Raw genomic sequence first — 17800 nt, 5'->3', positions numbered from 1 at the left:
GCTCCCAGCAGGTGGGCTCCAGGTGGGCGATCTCCACCCCCAATCCCCCAATTTTTTTGAGACAGGGTCTCACTCTGTTGCCCAGGCTGGAGTGCAGTGGCACAATCCGGGCTTGCTGCAGCCTCAACCTCCCAGACTCAAGAAATCTTCCCACCTCAGCCCCCAGAATGGCTAGGACCACCGGTGTGCGCCACCACATCCAGCTAATTTTTTGTATTTTTGGCAGAGAAGGAGTTTTGCCACGTTGGCCAGGCTGGTCTTGAACTCCTGGACTCAAGCAATCTTCCCATCTTGCCCTCCCAAAGTGCTGGGATTTCAGGCGTGAGCCACTGCAACTGGCCTCCCATTCAGCCTTTCAGGGCTCGTGTCCACTTGGGGCAGAGGTACAGGCCAGGCCCCAGCCACCATGCCAGCTTCTCAGAAGTGATTTCTATACTTTCAGTGAAAATAGACACATCCGCGTCCCCATGACAATGCCAGACGATGTGTTGTTTTTGGTGTGGTGGAGGCCGCCGGGGTGTTGCCGCCACCTCCGATTTACTCCACAGCTGGCCTGGGGGCACACAGCAAGGAGGGGTCTTAGGTCAGGAACAGCACCCAAGGGTCCGCCTGTTTTACTTACCCAGAGCTACCTCCTCCATGAGTCCGTTCCCAGGGCTAGTTCGGGATTCCCGTCCGAGGGCTCCGCGATGATTTGTGGGAACGAGTGAGTGACAGGGGAGAGGTTAAGTTCCCTTTTCATCCATCTGTATTTTTCTGTATTTTCTCATTTCTTCCTTTTAACTTTTCTTCCTCCTCTTTTCTGCCTTTCCAGTAAAAGCGTTCTCTCCTCTAGCCATCCTTGAACTTGGGGCACAGGTGCACGCCCTGCCGTGCAGCTTGGATCCCAATAGTCACGCTGTGTAAACTTTGTCCCCCGGGACACCACCTTTTCCCACCAGGGCTGTGATATGTCTCCGATACCTGGGCATGGAAGAAAATCACAGAAGGAGAGGGGCTGCAGATAGGCCAGCCCCTGGGGTGACGTGGATTAAAGAGCCGTTGGGCAGGTCTCTCTGGGAAGTCTCTGTATGGGGGTGGCTTGGAGAAAGGAAGGCTGGGCTGTAGAGCAGATGTGTTGCTGGTGGGACACGCGGGCCCGGGGACCTTCACGTCAGCAGGTTCTGGGGACTGGAGTGAACACCCCTAGTCCATCCCTGCTTCTTCCTAGGCAGGGCAGGTGCCGGCATTCTCAGTAAGAGAAACCCTGGGGAGGATGCGGGCACGTGGACAGGTGGTGAGATTCATTGTCAGCTGGTGAAGTTTTGGCTGGGTGAAGACGTGCTTGGAAGGTCAGGTGCAGTGTGCTCAGGTTGAAGCTAAAGTCCTGGGGGGCTGGCTGACTCCCAGGGTGCAGGGGGAGCCACCTACTAGTTCAGAAGCCAGAGGGGCCCAAGGCAGCAGCAGATGGACCGGGGCCAGCTTGCGTGCCTGGTGGCCTCCCCCAGGAGGAAGAAGGAACGGGAAGTGGGGCTGGCCCACAGAGACTAACGGTTTAGTTGTACACCGTGAGTGGGATGTGGCAGAGCCCCCACCAGCCAGAGGAGGCGGACGCCTGCTTGCCCAAGCCTCAGGCCATGCCATGCTCCTGCCGCCCTCCTCACTACAGCCTCAGGAAGGCTGAAGGGGTGAGCAAAGAGGCTGCCCAGTGTTGGTGGCCTGGATCCAGACGCAGGCCCGGCTGCCAGCTGGCCTGAGGGCCCTTCTCCCAGCGTGCTGGGGCTCCCAGCCACAGTGCCCAGTCTGGCAGGGTGTGCCCAAGACCCCAGGGAAGGCTTCCGGGAAGGGGAGTTGTAACACACGGGTGCCCTGGCCTCCTGCCCTCGATGAAAGGTGCTGGGGAGGGGAAGACGCAGTGAGCCTGGTGAGGGACTCCCACGCAGGTGGGAGGTGGGGGGCCCTGACCCAGGCCTGGCTGTAGCGGACAGGTGGCCCATTCTGGACACACAGAAGCGGAAGGAACACAGGCTGCAAAGTGGTGGAGTATGCCCCCCTCTCCAAGAAGCCCCTGGCTGGGGCCGATGTGGCAGCGATGGCGACACCTCAGGCACTCAGACGCCCTGGGAAAGCTGACTTGGGAGACACAGGGAGATGGGGTGTCGAGCAGCTGGTGGGACTTCAGCGAGGGCAAAGAGGGCAGGATGACCACATCAAGAAGGAGCTGGAACTTTGGTAGAGCAGGCAGGGCAGGGCAGGCATGAGGAAGTCTGCCCCAGAGGCCAGGGGTGCCCACGAACACCATGCTCTTTTTCTACCCCCATTAAAATACGATGCTGCAACATGGACAAGGCCACTGTCTGCTTCTTTGTTTGCAACAGTGAAAAAGTGAACAGAGAAGTTCCCTGATCCCCAGCAGGGACACAAGAGCAGACTGGTTCCTGCCAGCAGGGGGGTGCAGGACAGCAGGGCCAGGGCTGTGTAGGTGGGCGTGGGGCAGCTTGGAACTCAATGTGGACGAGAAGCAAGTTGCAGGAGCGCGCACAGAGTAGGCAGCATTTGTGTGTGCCTCGCATGTGTGTGGTGGCACTGTATGCACTTGTAGATACTCAAATACGTAGGGAAAGATGAGCCCTGCATTCTGGGGACAGGGAGAGGAGGTTGTATCTATTGCATCTTAAGAAATTTTTGCAGGGCTGGGTACCTGTAATCTCAGCAGCTTGGGAGGCCAAAGAGGAAGGACTGCTTGAGTCCAGGAGTTCAAGACCAGCCTGGGCAACATAGTGAGATCCCATCTCTACAAAAACAAAAATAAACAAACAAACTGGTGGGGGTGGGGTGGGGTAGGGGGGACATTCTAAATCAATGTAGCAAAATGTTAAATTTGTTGATTCCAGGAGGGTACACAGGTGTTATTCTCTGCTTGCCTGTGTGTTTGCGGTATCTTATGATTTAAAGCATTTAAGACAGAAAACAGTCTTGCTGTATAATATAGTAAAGTTCACTGGAGCTTGTGTATGTGTATGTTTTGAGACAAGATCTCGTTCTGTCGCCCAGGCTGGAGTGCAGTGGTGTGATCATGGCTCACTGTAGCCTCAACCTCCCGGGCTTGTGTGAGCCTCGCCCTTCAGCCTCCCAAGTAGCTGGGACTACAGGTGCTCACCACCGCGCCTGGTTTATTTTTGTATTTTTAGTAGAGATGAGATTTTGCCACATTGCTCAGGCTGGTCTCAAACTCCTGGGCTCAAGCGATCTGCCCGCCTTGGCCTCCCAAAGTTTTTGTGAGGCTTATCTGAGGTCCAGGAATTTATTAGTGACTGGCGTTCTTCCACCTGGACACCCCACCTCACCCCCACTCCTCCTCCCTAAGCACCAGGTCCTTGGAAGAGCTTTGCACCCTTGGCCCTGGGCTTGTCATCTGCCCATTCCAGTCTCAGCTGCTCACCTGCCTCACCTGGCTGCTGTCTGTTAGGAAGGTGAGGTTAGCCACCTGTAGTCCCAGTCCTGTTTATGCCAGTGCGGTGAGGCCGCAGACCCGATTTACTTTGAGGGATCCCGTTTGTGCTAAGTAAAGTATGTTACAGAAAGTCACGCTGAGGGCCGGGTTGGTTTTCTTTTTTTTTTTTTTTGACAGGGAGTCTCACTCTCTCACCCAGGAGTGCAGTGGCCTGATCTCAGCTCACTGCAAGCTCCGCCTCCCGGGTTCACGCCATTCTCCTCCCTCAGCCTCCCGAGTAGCTGGGACTACAGGCGCCCGCCACCACGCCCGGCTAACTTTTTTTTTGTATTTTTAGTAGAGATGGGGTTTCACCGTGTTAGCGACGATGGTCTCTACCTCCTGACCTCATGATCTGCCCCCCTCGGCCTCCCAAAGTGCTGGGATTACAGGCGTGAGCCACCGCGCCTGACCTTTTTTTTTTTTGAGACGGAGTCTCACTCTCTCACCTAGGAGTGCAGTGGCCTGGTCTCGGCTCACTGCAACCTCTGCCTCCCAGGTTCAAGCAATTCTCCTGCCTCAGCCTCCCAATTAGCTGGGAATACAGGCGTGCACCACCAGATCCGGCTAATTTTTGTATTTTTAGTAGTGACAGGGTTTCACCATGTTGGCCAGGCTGGTCTCGAACTCCTGACCTACAGTGATCCTCCCACCTTGGCCTCCCAAAGTGCTGGGATTACAGGCCTGAGCCACAGTGCCTGGCCTCAGGTTGGCTTTCAATGCGGGGGTACATCAAGGCAGGAAACGTGCTGACCACTCTCAGACTCTGGTCTGGGGCCCTCTACTCTCCAGGGCCAGGGAGGGAAGGGGGTTGTGGTGCGAATGGCTTTATCTGGTTACCATTCTTATGAGTTCCTTGGTTTTAGAGACATTAGGAACCCTCTGCCCTATGTCTGGAGTGAGTGAGGCTGGCCCAGGAGCTGGGTGGCACTCACTGGGGTGGGTTGGCCTCTGTGAAGCCATGGTGCCCGTGTCTTCTGCAGTCCCCCGGCTTTGTTTCCGGTGACTCAGAGGTGGGAGAAGCTGCCACTCTGCATCCACTCCCAGCTGGGTGAAAGGCAGGGAGCAGGTGTGCCCTCTTCTGGGGAGAGGTGAAGTCCCTGCGTGGGCCAGGAGCGTGGCCTCCTGCCTGAAGAGGAAGCACCTGGAAGAGGCTGGCTGGGTGAGGCGGGGGGCAGGCACTGGAGGGAGGCGGGCACTCGGGGAGGCAGACACTGGGGGGAGGCCCTGCTTTTCCTTTCTCATCCTTTTTACACCAGGGTCATAAAAATCCTGTTGGGTTGGGCAAGCAGGTGGTGACTGTTCAGGTATTTCCAGATTGTGGGTAGTGGGGACGGGGTAAGGGGACTTGGGCATGGCCAACTTCCCATATGCTCTGGCCCCGGAAACCTTTGCTCCTCCTGGGTTTATCTTCCCTGGCTCAGGATGGGTTACGCCGTTTCTCTGCTGCCAGCCCTGTTGTATTGGGTGGGCTATGGGGTGAGAAGTGTGTGCTTCCCTTCCTGGGAGGTGGGCACCTGGGGCACTTGGAGTATCTGAGGAGCTCTCCAAACATGAGATTTTTGAGCTCCAATTGCAGCAGATGAATGTTTCATTTCATTCAACACATTCTAAAACATCAGGAGATCTCAAACGTGCGTAGAAGAGACACTTGCCTACCGGGCTTGCACAGCCCTGCCCTTCACCCGTTCTCACACATGGCTCCTTCCTACCCATCCCTCCATTTGTCCCACCCCAAGTGATTTTGAAGCAAGTCCCAGATATGATAAAAGATTAAATTAGGCTGGGCACAGTGGCTCACAGCACTTTGGGAGGCCGAGTTGGGCAGATCACCTGAGGTCAGGAGTTCAAGACCAGCCTGGCCAACATGGTGTAATCTGGGCTATATTGAAAATACAAAAATCAGCTGGGTGCAGTGTCGGGTGTCTGTAGTCTCAGCTACTGGGGAGGCTGAGGCAGGAGAATTGCTTGAACCCGGGAGGCAAAAGTTAACATGAGCCTAGATCGTGCTACTGCATTCCAGCCTAGGCGACAGAGCAAGACTCAACAGTCTCAAAAAAAAAAAAAAAAAAAAAAGATACAATTGCATGTAGCAATATGTTAGGATGTATCAATAAAAGATGGGAACCCTTTTTAAAAATAACCACTGCCTGAGTGCCATGGCTCACACCCATGGTCTCAACTACTCAGGAGGCTGAGGCAGGAGGATTGCTTGAACCCAGAGCTGCAGTGAGCTGTGATTGTGCCACTGCACTCCAGCCTGGGCAGCAGAGCAAGACTCTGTCTCTTAAAAAACATAACCACAATATCTTGTAATACCTAAAAGATAATTCACAGAAATTCCTTAATGCCATGAGGTAACAGTTGTTTTGAATGAGTCTTTTTTTAAATTTAATTTAATTTTAGATTTGGGGGTACACGTGCCTGTTTGTTACACAGGCATTTTGCATACTGGTGGGGTTGGGTTTCTGGTGTACCCAGAGTGCCCTCGATGAAAGGGAAGAGAGTGAACATTGTACCTGATAGGTAATTTTTCAGCCCTTGCCCTGCTGCCTCCCCTCCCTTTTGGAATCCCCAATGTCTGTTATTTCCATCTTTTTTCTCTTTTTTTTTTTTTTTTTGAGATGGAGCTTTGCTCTTGTCCCCCAGGCTGGAGTGCAGTGGCCCGATCTCAGCTCACTGCAACCTCCGCCTCCCAGGTTCAAGCGATTCTCCTGCTTCAGCCTCCCAAGTAGCTGGGATTACAGGCGCCTGCCACCGCGCCTGGCTAATTTTTGGTATTTTTAGTAGAGATGGGGTTTCACCATGTTGTCCAGGCTGGTCTCAAACTCCTGACCTCAGGTGATCTGCCCACCTCGGCCTCCCAAAGTGCTGGGATTACAGGCGTGAGCCACCGCACCCGGCCTGTCACTTCCGTCTTTATGTCTATGGGTACCCATTGTTTAGCTGCCACTTATAGGTGAGAACATGCGGTATTTGGTTTTCTGTTTCTGAGTGAGTACACTTAGGATAAAGGCCTCCAGTTGCATCCATATTACTGCAAGGGACATGATTTCTTTCTTTCTTTCTTTCTTTTTTTTGAGACAGAGTTTTGTTCTTGTTGCCCAGGCTTCAGTGCAATGGCATGATCTCAGCTCACTGCAACCTCTGCCTCCTGGGTTCAAGTGATTCTCCTGCCTTGGCCTCCCGAGTAGCTGGGATTACAGGCATGCACCACCATGCCCGGCTAATTTTGTATTTTGTAGGAGAGATGGGGTTTCTCCATGTTGGTCAGGCTGTTCTCGAACTCCTGACCTCAGTTGATCCTCCCGCCTCGGCCTCCCAAAGTGCTGGGATTACAGGCGTGAACCACCGTGCCCGGCCAATTTCATTCTTTTTTATGGCTGCTGAATGAGTCCTTAATGTGACCAGAGCATTATGGTGGACAGGATATGGAAGAAAATAACAACATATCCACCCCCACCATTATATATTTGAGGAGAGAATGGTTAGGTGCATAGACATTAAATAGATAACACTTCTTCAGACAGTATTTTTTGGTAACAGCTTTATTGAGAGATTCATATACCATAAAATTCACCCATCTAAAGTGTACACTTCGGTGAGTTTGGGTTTTTTTTGAGACAGGGTCTTGCTCTGTTGCCCAGGCTGGAATGCAGTGGTGCAGTCACGGCTCACTGCAGCTTCGAACTTCCAGGCTCAAGTGATCCTCCCACCTCAGCCTCCTTAGTAGCTGGGACTACAGGCACACATCACCGCACCCATCTAATTTTTGTAGTTTTTGCAGAGACAGGGTTTCGCCATGTTGCCCAGGCTTTCAGTGGTTTTTAGTATATTCACAGAGTTGTGCAACTATCACCACAATCAATTTTGGAATGTTTTCATCACCCTAAGAAGATACCCCCAACTCCTTACCCATGACCTCCCTATCTTCCCATCTGCTCCAAGCCCCTGGCAACCACTAGTGTACTTTCTGTCTCTGTAGATTTGCTTGTTCCAGACATTTAGAATAAATAGAATCAGCAATATATGACCTTCTGTATGGCTTCTTTCACTCAGCATCACGTCTTCAGGGTCCATCCATGTTGCAGCAGGTGTCGGAGGTCCATTCCTTTTCATTGCTGAATACTATTCCACAGTATGGATGGACCACATTATATTTATCCATTCATCAGCAGAATGTATTGCCACTTTTTGCCTATCATGAACGATGTTGTGAGTGTTCGTGTGCAGACTTTTGTATGGACATGTTTTCAGTTCTCTTGGGTATATTTGTAGAAATGGAATTGCTGGGTCGTATGGTAAGTCTATTTTTCTACAATTTTTTTTTTTTTTAAGACAGGATCTCCCCTGTTGCCCAGGCTGGAGTGCAGTGGTGCAATCACAGCTCATTGCAGCCTCCACTTCCTGGGCTCAAGCGATCCTCCTGCCTCAGCCTCCCAAGTTGCTAGGGTTACAGCAATGCACTACCATGCCTGGGTAATTTCTTTGATTTTTAATAGAGATGAGGTCTTGCCATGTTCCCCAGGCTGGTCTCGAACTCCTGAGCCAAAGCAATCCTCCTGTCTTGGCCTTGCGAAGTGCTGGGATTACAGGGGTGAGCCACTGCACCTGGCCCAATTTTTAATTTTTTTAAAATTTTTGTTTATTATATAGAGACAGGGGCTTGCCATGTTGCGCAGGCTGGTCTGGAACTCTTGGCCTAAAGCAGTCTTTCTGCTTTGGCCTCCCAAAATGCTGGGATTGCAGGTGTGAGCCACGGTGCCAGGCCAGTAACTCTGTATTTAAGCTTTTGAGGAACGGACAGACTGTTTGCCAACGTGGCTGCACCATTTGACCAGCCATGCATGAGAATTCTGATTTCTCCACATCCTCACCAACACTTGCTATCATCCATCTTTGTGATACTAGCCATCCTCCTGAGTGTGAAGTGGTGTTTTCCTGTGGTTTAGATCTGCACTCCCTATTGGCCACAGGAGGCAGTCTTACACTTGCAGTGGTCCCCCCTTATCCTTGGGGGGATACATTCCAAGACCCCTGGTGGGTGCCTGAATCTGCGGACAGAACCAAACCTATACGGTCAGCTTTGTATCCTCAGGCTCTGCTTCTGTGGATTTAACCAACCAAGGATTGAAAACATTTGGGGAAAAAGAAAAAACCTAAATAATAACAAAAAATAATACAAAATAAAAATACAGCATAACAACTGTTTACATAGCATTTATAAGGTATTCATTATTGTAAGTAATCTAGAGATGACTTAAAGTATACAGGAGGGTTGGGCGTGGTGGCTCACACCTGTTAATCCCAGCACTTTGGGAGGCCGAGGTGGGTGGATCACCTAAAGTCAGGAGTTTGAGACCAGCCTGGCCAACGTGGTGAAACCAGGTCTCTACTCAAAATACAAAAATGTAGGCCGGGCGCGGTGGCTCACACCTGTAATCCCAGCACTTTGGGAGGCTGAGGCGGGTGGATCACCTGAGGTCAGGAGTTCAAGGCCAGCCTGGCCAACGTACTGAAACCCTGTCTCTACTAAAAATACAAAAATTAGCCAGTCGTGGTGGTGGGGGCCTGTAATCCCAGCTACTCAGGAGGCTGAGGCAGGAGAATCACTTGAACCCAGGAGGCAGAGGGTGCAGTGAGCTGAGACCGTGCCATTGCACTCCAACCTGGGCAACAAGAGCAAAACTCCGTCTCAAAAATAAATAAATAAAATAAAAATACAAAAATTAGCCAGACGTGGTGGCATATGCCTGTAGTCCCAGCTACTCTAGAGGTTAAGGCAGGAGAATCACTTGAACCCAAGATTGCACCACTGAACTCCCACCTGGGGGACAGAGCGAGACTGTGTCTCAAAAAAATATATATACAGGAGGATGTGTGTAGGTTATTTGCAAATACTACACTATTTTCTATAAGGGACTGCACATTCATGGGTTTTGGTAAGCGTGGGGGTCCTGCAACTAGTCCCCCTCAGATTCCAGGGGACAGATGTGTATACGAGGTGTTTTCCTGTGTAGTACTACTGTGTAGTAACTCCCTATAGGCAGGGAGTGTTGACAGCATGGGTAGCCTGGGTAAAGGGGTGATTCACGTCCCTGGAAGGAGGGAGTGGGACGGTGGGAGTTTTCATCATACTGCTCAGAATGCTGCACAATCGAAAACTATGATTTTTTTTCTTTTTTGAGATGGAGTCTCACTCTGTACCCCAGGCTGAAGTGCAGTGGTGCAATCTCAGCTCACTGCAACCTCTGCCTCCCAGTTCAGGCAATTCTCCTGCCTCAGCTTCCCAAGTAGCTGGGATTACAGGCATGCACCACCATGCCCAGCTAATTTTTGTATTTTTAGTAAAGACAGGGTTTCGCCATGTTGGCCAGGCTGGTCTTGAACCCCTGACCTCAAGTGATCCACCCACCTGGGCCTCCCAAAGTGCTGGGAATACAGGCATGAGCCACCGCACCAAGCCTGGAGTTTTCCATTTAATATTTTCAGATGGTGGTTGACCATGGATAATTGAGACTTCAAAAAGCAAAATCACTAGACATGGTGGCTCACGCCTGTAATCCCGGTACTTTGGGAGGCTGAGATGGGTGGATCGCTTGAGTCCAGGAGTTCGAGACCAGTCTGGGCAAGGTGGTGAAACGCTGTCTCTACAAAAAAATACATAAATTAGCTGAGCATGGTGGTGCATGCCTATAGTCCCAGCTACTCAGGAGGCTGAGGTGGGAGGATCACCTGAGCTTGGGGAGTAGAGGCTGCAGTGAGCCATGATCGTGCCACTGCACTCCAGCCTGGGCAATACAGCGAGACCCTGTCTCAAGCAAACAAACAAACAAACAAAGGTGCAAACTGTAGCTGAGAGGGGACTGCTGTAGGTGCGGCTATATCAGTGTTTTTAAGCATAAGGCCACTGATCCAGGCCAGAACCCAGGGTGGGATTTGCGCTCATTACATTTGCACAGGGAGCTCCTCTGGCCCTTGCTGGATTCACTCATTTCTGCTCATGGCTCAAAGAGGGAGAGGCTAGGTCAGGACAGCCCATCTCAGCTCCTGCAGAAGTAGAAAAACAAATTGTGCACCTTAGGGGCATTTAGAACTCTTAGGGTTACCCTGAACCAGTCCAAATAAACAAGTCCTTCATTAAACTCAGATCGCTCTGCGAGGGCGTTTCACTCCTAGAAAGGACACTATAATTACCTCCAGTCTGACTCTTCCTATCAGAGGTTAGATTTCTGAGCAAGCGTCGGATACATACCTTTGGAGGGACTTGGCTACAGACGCTATATTTAATCCACTGCCATGAATAATGCCTTTGTGTTCTGTATGAAGCCCAGGAGATCTTATCAATCGTGCAGAGGTAGCCAGTCACGTCACTTTATTTGCCACGGTGCATGCTTTGCAGAGTCCTCTTCTGGGATGCCTTCCTCATGGTTACTGCGAAGGCTTTGATGGGGAAGGGGGCTAAGAGTTAACCTTGAGGCCAGGCGTGGTGGCTCATAGCAGTAATCCCAGCACTTTGGGAGGCCGAGGTGGGCGGATCATTTGAGCTCAGCAGTTCGGGAACAGCCTGGCCAACATGGTGAAACCCTGTCTCCACTAAAAATAGAAAAAATTAGCCAGGCGTGGTGGCAGGCACTTGTAAGCCCAGCTACTCGGGAGGCTGAAGCATGAGAATCGCTTGAACCCGGGAGGTGGAAGTTGCAGTGAGCTGAGATGGCGCCACTGCACTCCAGCCTGGGCGACAGAGTGAGACTCCGTCTCAAAAAAAAAGTTAACCTTGAGACTCCACAGGAGTCTTACAGCTGCTTAGATAGCTTTTTGAGAAATGGTTCAGAGCTGCTTGCTTTGATGCCCTCTTCAACCCATGGCAAACATCTGCTTGGTGATCTTGCTGCTTTCAAAAATGGGATCCATTCCTTTAAAACTGGCCAGGCCATGGGAGTTGGCTGCGTGCCTACTAAATAATATGTAAATACTGTTGTTTTGTTGTTGTTGTTGTTGCTGTTGTTGAGATAGGGTCTCACTCTGTCGCCCTGGCTGGAGTATAATGGCGTGATCATGGCTCACTGCAGCCTCTACCTCCTGAGCTCAAGGGATCCTCCTGCCTCAGCTTCCCAAGTAGCTGGGACTACAGGCCCATGCCACCACACCTGGCTAATTTTTTATTTTTTTCACAGACGGGGTTTCGCCATGTTGCCCAGGCTGGTCTTGAGTTCCTGGACTCAAGCGATCCTCCCACGTCAGCCTCCCAAAGTGTTGGGATTACAGGTATGAGCCATCGTGCCTGGCCCATACATATTGTCGATTGCTTTGCAAATTGCTCTAAGCTGAAGTTATAGCTGGTGGAATGTAGTTTTGCCAAATTACTCTTTCCGAGTCATTGAGGCAGAGCTGGCAGGTTCTGTGCTGATACCTCCCGGGTGTGTCATCCTGCCCAGCTCCTCCCTCGCTCTGGCGATGTGGGGCATCTCCACCCGGATGTCCTGGTGACATTTCACATGTGGCAGGTCCAGGCATGAATTCTCAGCTTCTGCCCCAGCCTGCCTCCTTCCCTCCCTGAGACTGTCCCTTGTCAGTACCTGGCTTCACTGAGTGGGTGGCTCAAGTCAGGAGCCCGAGGGCCCATTTCACCAGCAAGTGCAGCTCAAGGTGCCTCTGCAGACTGTCTTGTGTGGGTCATTGTCCACACTGTCACTGTCCCTGTCACTGACAGACTGGGCCAGGCCCATGCACCTTCCTGGAAGACAGCCTCAGCTTCTTAACTGGTCCTGCTTCCCCATCCCCATCCATACTCCATACAGCAGCCAGAGTGGTCTTTAGAACAGAAATAGTGGCAGGTTCCCCTTTCTCCGGGCCCTTGGATGCTTCTCCATTGCTAGCACAAAACCCTGCCACCTCCCACCGGCTGCCTCTGCCTTCCTCTCCAAACTAGGCCCCCTGTCCTTGAACCCAGACACCCTGTCGACCCCAGCCACCTGCCCTTGACCCCAGACAACCTACCCTTGACCCCAGCTACCCTGCCTTTGACCCCAGACACCTGCTTTTGACCCGACACCCTGCCCTTGACCCCAGCTGGCCTGCCCTTGACCTTAGCTGTCCCACCACTGACCCCCCCCCGACAGCCTGTCCTTGACCCCCAGCCACCCTGCCCTTGACCCCAGCCACCTGCCCTTGACCCCAGACACCTGCCCTTGACCCCCAGCCTCCTGCCCTTGACCCCAGCTTCCTGCCCTTGACCCCAGCCTCCTGCCCTTCCTGCCTCCAGCTCTTGCCTGCTCTTCCCATGGTTGCTCCTTCTCCTGGCTTCCCTGTCTCCTGAGAGGTCCCCTCGGCTTCTCCCCTTCCTGCACCAGAGCACTGCTCCTGCGTTGCTTGTTAGCCCGGTCTAAGCTGTGGGAGGGCAGAGGGACCTTTTCTGCTGGTGTGCAGCTCTTCTCCTCGGCTGGCACGTTGGAGGGAGTCAACAAATATTTGTAATATGGACAGATGTCTGAAGTCGGGTGCCTTTCTAGGGCCTGCCAGCGGATGGTTCTGTGTTTTGGCTGGTGGAGGACTGAGTCAGGCTGATTTCTGTAACAGGGGATCTTTGAAACTGTGATAGCCACTGATTTTGATCTCGCCTTCAGAGGGCATCAGTGGGCGAAAACAGGAAAACCATCCTGTGGTGAGAACACGCACACACACCCACACACACACACCACACACACACAACCACACATCACCACACACCCACCCCCCCACACATACCACACACACACCCACGCACCCCCCCACACCACACACACCATACACACCACACACACTCACCCCCACACAACACCACACACACACCACACACACACACCCACACCACACACACACACACACACACACCACACACACACACCACACATGCACACACCACACACATACACCACACACACCACATACACATACCACACACACGTATACACACACACACCACACACACACACACACACGAGTTTTTGGATTTTTATTATGGTCCTTGATAGTTTTTTCCTCTTAGCTTCTCTTTTATCCATTTTGTACTTTGTGGCAGGCAGCTTGGGAGGAGGTGGAGGAGGCACCGTGAGAAGGGCAGGAGCCACCACCCCGGGGGGTCCAGGAGGGGATGGGGGTGGGCTGTGCTGTGCTGAGAGGCTGTGCCAAGGAGCCTCAAGGAAGGCGGCCGGAGCCAGGATGAAGGGTACAGGAAGAATGTAGCAGATCCGGAAGCAGTTTTCTGCAGCCGGCCAGGGGATGCTGTCCCCAGGGGCTGTGCTTGGGTCTGGACTGCAGCGCCCCGGGATCCGTTTAGCCCGTGGGGCCGCCAAGGCACGTTCTGGTTCAGCCGCTGCCTCCGAGGAAGAAGGCCCGCTCCGTCTGTGAACACCCATTCTTGAGGTGTCTGCGCATGTGACTCATGGAGTCTTCGTGGGTCTCTCTGAAACCCTAGAACAGTTTCTCGAAAGAGCAGCCACACAGACACCAGAGGCAGAGGCATTTGGGATTGATCTGCGCTCGAAGTTCAGGGTCTAGGGCTGTCGTGGGCTCCTTCATGGACTCCTGCGTGGACACTCTGGGCCTCTTCTAATGCCAGCCTCCAAGGGCCTGGCTGCAAGATTGAGATTTGTCTGTGCTGTGCGAGTTGCTGAAGCGCCTTGGGCTTTACGTCAGTAGGTGTGGCCTGGATGCTGGCTTGGAGGCGTGGTTCCGGGGAATGCCCAGGGCCAGGGTTGGGGTACCACGGGCCTGGATGCTGGCTTGGAGGCGTGGTTCCGGGGGACGTCCAGGGCCAGGGTTGGGGTACCACGGGCCTGGATGCTGGCTTGGAGGCGTGGTTCCGGGGGACGTCCAGGGCCAGGGTTGGGGTACCACGGGCCTGGATGCTGGCTTGGAGGCGTGGTTCCGGGGAATGTCCAGGGCCAGGGTTGGGGTACCACGGACCTGACTCCTGATGATCATCTTGGGCCTCTAAGCAGAGGCGGCAACTGTCTTTGTAGCGGTGGACATGCAAGGGGGTGCCAGCTGTGGTGATGGAATTGGTCTGTTGATGAAAAGTATTAAATCTGTTAAGTGGCGAGGAAGAACTTAAGTTCAGAAGGAATGGCACTTCTGTATGAGGGTTTTTTTAGTGTCTGGTCACACGTTCCACTGTGTTACATTTTCTCCTTCTCCTTCCAGGTACTCTCTGAAGATGGCAGAAGCTCACCAAGCTGTGGCTTTTCAGTTCACGGTCACTCCGGACGGGATTGACCTGCGGCTGAGCCATGAAGCTCTTAGACAAATCTATCTCTCTGGACTTCATTCCTGGAAAAAGAAGTTCATCAGATTCAAGGTTTTCTGAGATTTGTTGAAATCTACACAGTATGCCTTTTAATATCTAAGAATGGGGCTCTGGCAGCTATTGAGGTCTACGTGTTTCAGACTGGCGACTGCATATCACTTACCTATTTCCATGGTACTTAAGGCTTGGGGGCACCGTCACATAGACTTTAGCTCACTGGATGCTTGGAGCAGTTCCATTAGGCAGGTGGAGGGACTTGGCATGCGTTAAAGCAGACTGGGAAATCGAGGCTTAAAGGGCCAGCGACCTACTTAATAGAAGGCAGAGTAAAGACTAGAATTCACATCTTCTGCTCTGAGTCAGAATCCTTTACACCTTGTTCAAATAGGATTTTTTCCAGGCCAGGTGCAGTGGCTCACACCTGTAATCCCTGCACTTTGGGAAGCTGAGGTGGGCAGATTGCTTGAGCTCAGGAGTTTAAGACCAGCCTGGGTGACACGACAAAACCCCATCTCTACAAAAAATAGAAAAATTAGGCAGGTATGTTGGCATGCACCTGTAGTCCCAGCTACTCAGGAGGCTGAGGTGGGAGGATCACTTGAACCTGGGAGGCAGAGACTGCAGTGAGCCATGATTGAGCCACCACACTCCAGCCTGGGCAACAGAGCGAGACTTTGTCTCAAAAAAACAAAAAAATATTTTTTTCCAAACTTCAGCAAGTGGATGTAATAACTACTTTGTTTATAAAACATTCACACATTAGAAACTCTCTGCATAAGGTCCGGGTGCAGTGGCTCACGCCTGTAATCCCAGCACTTTGGGAGGCCGAGGAGGGCGGATCACAAGGTCAGGAGATCGAGACCATCCTGGCTAACACGTTGAAACCCCGTCTCTACTAAAAAATACAAAAAATTAGCCGGGCGTGGTGGCAGGCGCCTGCAGTCCCAGCTACTCGGGAGGCTGAGGCAGGAGAATGGCATGAACCCGGGAGGCGGAGCTTGCAGTGAGCCGAGATCGCGCCACTGCACTCCAGCCTGGGTGAGAGAGTGAGACTCTGTCTCAAAAAAAACAAACAAAAAAAAGAAACTCTCCACATAAGTTCAAATACAGTTGAGTCCACATGTTCTCAATTCTGTTTATCTAAAGAAGTGGAACTTTGTTCTTTTTTAAGTAAGTGTCTTGTTTTTCCATGTATTTTAATTTATTTTAAACATCATAGAAGGAACAAGTGCATGTTTGAAAACACGCAAACTAGGTGAAAGATCATCAAGTCAAAAGTGGAAATCCCCCCCGCCGACCCCCCTGCCAGCCCCAGCGGTAACTCAGTTCAGTTTGTGCACTTCCCGGTGCTCCTTCTCCGAGGGCGGCACTGAAGTGGGCCACTGAGAAAGGCCTAAGCTCAAGAGCAGGTGGCAGCAGGGACAGCATGGCGGGCAAGCCCCTGGGAGCCAGTACAGCTGCACGGGTGTCCCTGGGGCTCAGCCTGTGGGTTCTTGGGCCCAGATAAATAACCCACCAAGGTGACATCCGAGATGTCACTGAGGCACTAGCTCGGCTCGCCGAGAGCTGCTCTTTTTCACCTTGGAATCTGGGAAAATAGAAACTTGGATGCAGAGGCTTGGCCATCATATTCAACCCAGTGGGAATGTTGTTCTCCCTCTCCCCTCCCCTCCCCTCTTTTTTTTTTTTTGAGACAGGGTCTTGCTCTGTTGCTCAGGGTGGAGTGCAGTGGTGCGATCACGGCTCACTGTAGCCTCACTGGGCTCAGGCAATCCTGCTGTCTCATCCTCCCAAGTAGTTGGGACCATAGGTGCACACCACAATGCCCGGCTAATTTTTTTTTTTTTTTTTTTTTTTTTTTTTTTTTTTTTTTTTGGACAGAGCCTCACTCTGTTGCCCAGGCTGGAGTGCAATGGCACAACCTTGGCTCACTGCAACCTCCGCCTCCTGGGCTCAGTGATTCTTCTGCTCCAGCCTCCTGAGTAGCTGGGACTATAGGCGCCCACCACCACACCTGGCTAATTTTTTGTATTTTTAGTGGAAACAGGATTTCACCATGTTGGTCAGGCTGGTTTCAAACTCCTTACCTCAAGTGATCGGCCCACCTCAGCCTCCCAAAGTGCTGGGGTTACAGGTGTGAGCCACCGCACCTGGCCTGCTTTGGTCATTTTTAATCCATTATCTTGGTGAAATCAATATCTTATTAGGATGGTTTAGGAAGAATTTTTTTTTAATTGGAGTTGTCAAACATACACAAGAGTGAAGAGGACTGATTAAAGATCCCCACCGTTCCCTTACTTGTTTCAACAATTTTGCCAATTTTGTTTGATATAATCCTTTTTTTTTTTTTTGGCTGGAGTATTTTACAGCAAATTCTCGACATGGGGTGAGGTCTCCCATGAAATCTTCAGGGTTAAGCAGCCCTTCTGACACAGGGGTGGCAAGAGGAGCAGTTTTGGAACCGGGGTCTCGGGGCATTCTAGACAGTAGCAGGCTGGGGACAGGACATCATGGTGGCTCAGTGACGTCCTTCACCAGCTAAACTAGTGCCTGGGCTGATTATCATGTCCCGGGGCGTCGACTCTTGGGGAAGCTTTCAGGGTGGGTTTTGGCTCGGAAGTAGTGGAAGGGAGGAAACTGGAATCACTGCAGGCTGTAAACTCTGGGGAGAGTCCCAGCTAGTGGGGTGTGGTTTCTCAGTGCACACACGCTGTCCACACCCTCTTCTCACTGCCTGCCGTCCCAGCAGCCCTGCTGCCAGGGGCCATGAAGCGTCATTGCCCTGTGGGTTGTGGGAGGACACCGCTCACGGCCCGGGTGTCTGTCTTTAGAACGGCATCATCACTGGCGTGTACCCGGCAAGCCCCTCCAGTTGGCTTATCGTGGTGGTGGGTGTGATGACAACGATGTACGCCAAGATCGACCCCTCGTTAGGAATAATTGCAAAAATCAATCGGACCCTGGAAACGGCGTAAGTAATCCTGTGAAATCTCCAATTGTCTGGGAAGTTACCGATTTTATTGCTGTTTTTATGTCTCTTC

General features: G+C 52.0%; 1 protein-coding gene across 1 annotated transcript in view; it reads left to right on the top strand.

The window, feature by feature from the left end:
• The window catches only part of CPT1A (carnitine palmitoyltransferase 1A), an 87194-nt gene that overhangs the window by 11599 nt on the left and 57795 nt on the right, over positions 1 to 17800 (top strand). Inside the window, exons 2-3 of the mRNA XM_034933223.3 lie at positions 14657 to 14810; positions 17591 to 17730. Of these exons, the coding sequence (XP_034789114.2) occupies positions 14670 to 14810; positions 17591 to 17730 (281 nt within the window). The 5' untranslated portion in view covers positions 14657 to 14669. The remainder of the gene's footprint in view (positions 1 to 14656; positions 14811 to 17590; positions 17731 to 17800) is intronic.

The sequence above is a fragment of the Pan paniscus genome, chromosome 9 (genome assembly GCF_029289425.2).
Source record: "Pan paniscus chromosome 9, NHGRI_mPanPan1-v2.0_pri, whole genome shotgun sequence".
Lineage (NCBI taxonomy): Eukaryota > Metazoa > Chordata > Mammalia > Primates > Hominidae > Pan > Pan paniscus.
Note: the sequence above shows the minus strand (reverse complement) of the source record. Positions and strands in the feature narration are given on the sequence as shown.